Source organism: Sphaeroforma arctica (genome assembly GCF_001186125.1).
Source record: "Sphaeroforma arctica JP610 unplaced genomic scaffold supercont1.190, whole genome shotgun sequence".
NCBI lineage: Eukaryota > Ichthyosporea > Ichthyophonida > Sphaeroforma > Sphaeroforma arctica.
Window position 1 is genome coordinate 111,682 of NW_014040368.1, and position 7,269 is coordinate 118,950.

Sequence of the window (7,269 nt, forward strand, 5' to 3'; positions counted from 1 at the left end):
CATGTATTTGTATATGTATACACGTTTATATATATATGTGTGTGTTCTATTTTTTTGTAAGAGAATGAAGTTGTCGCACTCTTGAAAACTCATTTCGTTTATCTCAATTATCAGTTATGACCGCAAAATGTGGACTCTGAATTCTTGAATGCATGTTCATATATATTGCACTTATTAGTATTCATGTGTGAGATCGTGTTAGTGTGAATGAATGTCTGCTAAGGTGAATTTGAATAAAAATTCAGTTCAGTTCTAGATATTTCCGTTGATATCTATGAATACACATTTTGCTGCACCTCATTCCACTTGGTTGCCCATCCATCAATTTGCAGGTATCGCACTAGCGTTAGCATCTCGTGGATGTAATGTCACTATCGCAGGTCGAACACCTAAAGATGTACTGCCGTTGCTAAAAGCTGCCGGAAAGGACGGCACACACGAGTTTATTGCTGTCAATGGATTCGATTTAAAAACACTGGACGATCTGCCTGCACCTGATCTGTTGGTAATGACACACGGCATGGCCACTACTCAGGGATATACCCCAACAGTCGACGGCATTGACCAGAAATTGCAGCTGCACTACTTCTCCCGGTTATACATCGCCCGAAAATTAGCCCCTAAAATGCCTGAAAATGGGCGTATCATCACCGTTTTGTCGGCCGGAGTGCATTCCCGGTATCCAAAATTTAATGAAGACTTTACACTGGAGAAGAACTACAGTGTTACAAATGCTGCCGATGCAGCAGGGTTCTATACCGATGCCGGGTTTGAAAAATTGGCGGACGATTTCCCAAATTTGGTGGTGTGTCATGCGTCACCAGGATTTGTCAGCACCAATTGGGGTACCGAGATGCCCTGGTATGTTAAAGGACCCGTGCGTGTACTCCAGGTGTTCGGTAAGAGTCTGGAGAAGTGTGGGGAAATAATAACCAGTAGCTGGCTGGATCTATCGCCCGGAAAGTATAATACAATCGATCAGAATGGCAAGCCGTGCAAGACTAAGGTGTTGCACACGCCAGCGGAGCGAGAAATCATCGTGAGCAAAACAGACGAGCTGCTAGGCTTGGCGTGATTCATTTTTCCGTAACACATCACAACCTCGGCCTGAGCCCTCGCTCGCTTCCCGGTATCAATTCTCTCCTTATGCAATAAATTATATAGCATGACTGAGTACTTGTCTTTTCAATACGTACAGGCAGCGTAATGTGTGAGTGAATGTCTTGCATGATCTTGTGATTCTCACGCAACCAGACGTTATCTCCATAACTTTTACTCTATACTATTTTTATGTATATATCCACTATTTGTTGCGCGATAACGTGTTCTCAACTTCTCACTGTGCAGACCATTGTACTTTTCATTTTCCTATTTTAAAAAAAAGACAGATTTCACAAATGCAACATAGATTTGTAATCCTCACTCGATTTGATAGTAGGCTGATGTTTTAAAGCTCTTCCACTGACTATGGGTCGCATACGAACGGCTATTCACAAATCTGGGGTGCAAACGAGACGGCTATTTAGATTTTTTTTAAAACGACTGTTCTTTTCGACTTATGAGTAGAGACGCATATTTACGCAAATCCAAACCTATACATTTATTTGGTCGCTCCGGTCATAAATTGCTGCTTGCCAGAGTATATTTTTCAATATGTATACCCTTCTTGAATAAAAAGCGCTGTCAGAAAGCTATGCGGGTGACAGCTGGCTACATATCAACATATGCTAAATAGCCTATATGCTTTTATTGCACTTGTTACTTATATATTGTGTCTTTTTTATAAAAAAACAAAACCAAATAGCTTTTCTGTGTGTATCAGTAAATATATCACATACATACAAACAAATTTATCTATCGTCAATTTGGCCATTTTTGGAAGCAAGATCGGCTCTTCAATCTTCATCCAATAGATCAATGAAAATTATATGAAAAATAAATTACATAGTCTGCATTGTCCAATGGGAGTTTAGAAATCTAGAAGCTCACAACGCAAAAAGTCTAAAAGTCGCAGAGTGGGGGAATATCAGTGGACGATCTTGTAGTCTGAATTCTGAAATTCCGAATTTCAGATAAAGCTGGGAAGCCGCGGCCCGCGGGGACTGAATTTCTGAGAGCTTTTTAAAAAATCGTAAGGGTAAATGAATCTATTTGCTCATATTCACAGCAGGCTAAAAATATATCTCCCAACAGACCCACAGCAGTGACAGCACCCCATACACTCAATACAGTCATACACCCAAGAAGAGAGCACGGACGATTTGTTATCAATCTTGAATCTTCCCCCCAAAATTGAAAATCTGGCCATTGCCCTAAGACTACAAATAGTTTCTAATTATTTTGTTTTAAAAATAAAGATAAAAATGCATTTCTTTTTTTAATCTATGATACACCGAATAATTACTTTGAAAAATAAACTCCAAATGGGGAAAAAGCGTTCCAGACAATTTCCAAAATTAGGGACACTTTTATGTATTGTTTCGGTCGTACGACTAAGGTCAGACTCTTTAACAAAATATCATACCGCCCGTGCAGCCTATTGGTCCTAGATCATTACAAATACTTCCCATTGGTCCTCAGCATCCACTGATGACTCTATTGCAACTTTTGCCATCCCAAAACTACAGTATTCTCCATAATATAGCAGTTATATGGACTAGTTTCGTGAAAATTGGTCAAACACGGGATCGTACTTTTTACACGTTTTTTACGACTTTGTTTGACCCTTGTGCCTTCCGCACTGAGAACGTGAATCAATTGGATATCGTAAAATCGACCCATAATATTATTGGTCGTCCCGCCCGCGGAATTTGCACTATCTACAGGGTCGTACATTTTCAATTTTGAATACAATATACGCACAAAAACCCACAAAACTACTATATAAAGCATACTATAACCATGCCTAATCCAGAGAATCTGGTAGCGTACAACACAATTACTCGTAAATTCCTAAATTGGTTTAGACCTAACTACAACTTTGATCAACATACTGATTTGAAAGCAAATAATGACAACTTGAGAGAAATACTTTTGGCTATTCAGCCAGACGATCTCTGTCGATATTTCAATGAACTTACATATGGTGTCCAGGTTCATGGACCAGACGATAGACCTACTTTGAAAAGGGCTAACGGTATTCTCTTCGATAAGAAGGCGATATCATGGTTCATGCCACGAAATGATGAGTGGGACTTAGTAGATGAGAAGGGTAACCCAACTAAATCACTGGCGCTGAACAATCTATTTATATATATTTTTAATTTAAAAAATACATACACACAATCTACAGCTAAAATTCTAAATAAGCATCAGCCTCAGGTCCTCAGCCCTCAGGTTACACTACATACTACATAGTACATACTAGTACTACATAGTATTTAGTATTGTACATACCCTCACCGGCGCCCGGGCTCACCCTGCTGGTCACCTGATGGGCATATTAAATACTCTAGAGAGTAGCGAGAGAGAGAGTACATACCTTGTATAGTTTTACTACTTTTTTTTAGGACAACATATTTACTATGTACCTCCGTGTGATAGTTCTACCAAGTTCTCGAAATCTCGAGTCCATTCATCTATGCAATAATTTTTCACAATAAAAAAAGTCAATTGTGGATATAGTTCATAGTTGTCTTGTGTCTCTTGTAGTAGTCGACTTACGTGAGAGTTCGACTAATAATCAGGCAATCACTACACTCAGACCACACTGAGTACACTCCATGTCCTGGACTCTGGAGTGGTGACCTGATAATTTTCGATGAGGTCCATCCAGAGGGCCATGAGTTAGCGTTGCGAGTTCTCTCCCCAGGGCCCAGGTCTTGATAGAATCCCGGGAAGATGGTGTATAAAAATGGACCAATTGTCTACAATTCATACACTTTCCAAAGAAAGTTTTCAAAGAAAGCTTACTTGACAGCATAAACTATGAAGTTTCAGGTTACACTTGCATTGGTGGCCCTCTCAGCATGCCACGGTCTTGTCTACCTCGATGAAACTAATTACCCGTTAAGAACTGCAGCATGTCAATACGTCATGGAAGACAGCTCCTATTACACGGGCAAATGGATCGCAACCGGCAGAGGAAGATCTGGGGATGAGTACCATTCTTGTTTGACCGAAGAGGAAAACAGCGTCCTCTGTCTTACATGGAACTATGTTGAGGACTGCTATGACTACACAAACGGAGTGAAGTTCGATACGAATCAATTTCACGAATGTAGCGAAAACGCGTCAGGCCTATCGCATTCGTGGTGCTACAGGGCACTTGAATCCAGGTGGGCTAACTGTATTTACAGTTACAACCGAAACTCACAGTTCCATGAACAATGGGTCATCGCTCATTCTTACGACAACGATGGTACTTACTGCTACGACTATAACGGGAAGTGCATTGCTTATGATAGCTTCGACGAATGCCAGGATACTGCAGATCAGTTACAAGTTTGGTATGAGGAAGATGGTATCGATCGTTTAGGAAAACGGTGCACCAGTGTGGATGAAAGTTCGGGATGGTGTTATGCCGCATTCCTGATACTAGGAGACGGGAGTAAGGACGGCGAATGAGATTGGAGTCTTAGCTCTTTGCACGTGCACTGACGGCCAGAGTGCAGATGAGAAACAAATTCAATTCGTCACAGTACAACAAATAGAGATATATAAGTACTATGATGCTTATGTATTAAACCATACAATACCCATCAGTTGTTGTTCATCGTCAAAATACGTCACTGCCAGAGTGTCATCCAGATCAGGAGATTTCGATAGCTGTAAAATTTGAGATTGAGATTACAATGGCAATCATCATAGCTCCACAACCAATATACCTTTAACGATGTATCAATGTCTTTTGAATCTATGCGCTACTTCGATACTATGAATAACATATATATAGCCGTTTCTAGGTCAGTATGTGTTGTAAAGCTTTAGCAATCTGTGCACTCGGCGATATCATTTTCACAATCATCAAAAAAATAAAGACTCGGAACTTCACGATTTATTCACGTAGAAAAAACACATCCGTTATTCTAATCACGATCGAGTCCACAGTTTCATCAGCTCTGCAGTTTTTTGAATCTATCTGCAAGTTCGCCAAAGTCACTATCGCTATCATCATCGCTATCCATCGGCGGAGGAGGTGGGGGTGGCAGAGTGTCGTCTGACGGGGGCACGTGCGACGATGAGTTGAACCTTTTATTGAGCTCTGCGTGACGAGATTTGATGTTTGGACCTCTAGTTAGTGACATTGTTGAATTGTTTATTGAACTGTGTCAAACGCGTCATATATGAACTTTGATCATTGCAGAGATGGACCATCTATTGAGCTCTGAGAGGCACATACTGGACGATACGTACCGAGTATGTGTACTTGTTTAGGCTGTTGTAAGCACAATAAATGAGTGATGTATGTGGTGGAGCTCAATTTCTTCGCTGACTATGTGTTGAAATGAAGACATAAATGTGCGCGTGGCAACAGTTGTATGCGTGTGTTATATTGATTTTGAAAAAAAACACCGTATTGCTTTCTGTTGTATAAAAGGCACTTTATAAAATATAATACAAGGAACATGCGAGTAAACAGTGCACACGTGGCTCCACATCACCTATTATCTAAGACCCACAACCACATCACTCGCGCGTTTCGTGGCCCCACATCGTCCACTATCTCTAAAACCCATAAAACGTATTAATCGCGCGTTTCAGAGCGTACTATATAGTCTTAATAACTCTCAGTATAGAATCGCACCGATTTGGATCTATGTAGGTATACAGTGTAGTACGTTCAATAATTATGAACTACAACGGGGGGGAAGCATAAATTTCTCAATTAATATACATATAGGCTCATCCTTGAGGCAGAAATGATGCAAATCGCAAATCATCCACGCACTTATCAGAGACTAAATCTCATGTCCGTATGTGTAAATGAATGGTGCCACTCGAAAATAAGTGCGCCGCTAAGTGCTGAAAACATACAGTGACTCATTATGATAATATAATTTGATATAAAAATAAAAATATAGTGTTGCAGATATGACAGTAGTCACACAAATCTATACATATGTTATGTGCATACGTACATGTGCATGGATTTTGTCCAAGATATACTAAATTACGACCACACAGTCCGTATGGCACAACGATGGACAATCCAGACTCGTTTACCATTTAGCGGTATGTAAGAATATAAGTTCAAACTTATGATTTATATTGACGTCCAATTGTGTCTTAAATACATGGATATCACACACCTTGAAAAGGTCCCATTATGTTACTCTGAGTGCATGTGAACATGCACGAGCTGATGCAAACAAGTTTGTTGGATAATAATAAATTGATGTCTGCACGTGTTATTGTATGTGTCTGTGTACGTGATAGTGAATTTAATACTCAAGTATGCTAATATGCGGGCAGATTTGTGCTATATGAAGCTAGCATTATATCGACATATTATTTATGGACGGCAAACTCAAAGTATTGTATACATATATACAAATTACATGTGTAGTACACGTGTAGTAAGTACAGTATAGGATGTCAACATCGAACATACACACGGCGTCTATCACTAGTCACACAGAAACACACCTGCAAAATCACCATCATCGTCGTCGTCCTCACTAGCATTGTTTGGCGCTGCGGTTGTATTTGTTGGCGGCGTAGGTAAGTTCCGAAGCTCATCGTCCACATCGTGTTGTGCGGTATTTGTTTCTTGCTGCAATAAAATGAATGAATAAAAACGTAAGACATGAGGGAGAGTTGAAAGGGATAATGCTACAAGAGAGTAACGATGTTTTACGGAGAACGCCTTAAGTCTCATATGCAACGGTAGGTATAGACACGTGCGGAAGGACACAACGATTGAAAATTTACCTCGCCCATGCCAATCAGATCAAATGCGCAGGGATACTAAGTGAAGCTTAATTGTATGCGTGTACGAATAAGGAAGATGTTCATACACATGGACATGTCTTGAAATGAGGCAGTAATAAAATACTTTCACTGACAAATGTCTAATTTGAACAAATCCATACTAATCTAGACCAAGAGATACTTGTTCGCATCCTTTCGCTATTAACAACTTATAGTTTGAACTTGTTAACACACTTCCGCTACATAAAAATTGCTCGTTAACATTTGCAATCAATTTCGTGTGTCAGTACATATGTCTATACGCATGCATGAATCTGTCCGTTAATACTAAAAAACAAGATCAAACTACGTCGAAAAAAGCAATTCAGATCAGCAGCGAAAACAAAACCATATATA

At 39.8% G+C, this 7,269-nt stretch overlaps 3 protein-coding genes across 3 annotated transcripts in view; 2 read left to right on the forward strand and 1 right to left on the reverse strand.

The window, feature by feature from the left end:
• SARC_03651 (hypothetical protein) overlaps positions 1-1,574 on the forward strand; it is a 3,530-nt gene extending 1,956 nt beyond the window's left edge. Inside the window, exon 2 of the mRNA XM_014302557.1 lies at positions 333-1,574. Within this exon, the coding sequence (XP_014158032.1) occupies positions 333-1,075 (743 nt within the window). The 3' untranslated portion in view covers positions 1,076-1,574. The remainder of the gene's footprint in view (positions 1-332) is intronic.
• A 2,334-nt stretch (positions 1,575-3,908) lies between these two features.
• SARC_03652 (hypothetical protein) lies at positions 3,909-4,566 on the forward strand (the record flags this gene model as incomplete). The annotated part of the gene is made up of 1 exon (XM_014302558.1): positions 3,909-4,566. The coding sequence occupies exon 1, from the start codon at positions 3,928-3,930 to the stop codon at positions 4,564-4,566; it is 639 nt and encodes a 212-aa protein (XP_014158033.1). The 5' UTR covers positions 3,909-3,927.
• A 488-nt stretch (positions 4,567-5,054) lies between these two features.
• SARC_03653 (hypothetical protein) lies at positions 5,055-6,715 on the reverse strand (the record flags this gene model as incomplete). The annotated part of the gene is made up of 2 exons (XM_014302559.1): positions 5,055-5,203; positions 6,589-6,715. Coding segments are annotated over 2 exons (276 nt in total), but the record flags the coding sequence as incomplete, so codon positions are not given.
• Between the last annotated feature and the right edge of the window lie 554 nt (positions 6,716-7,269).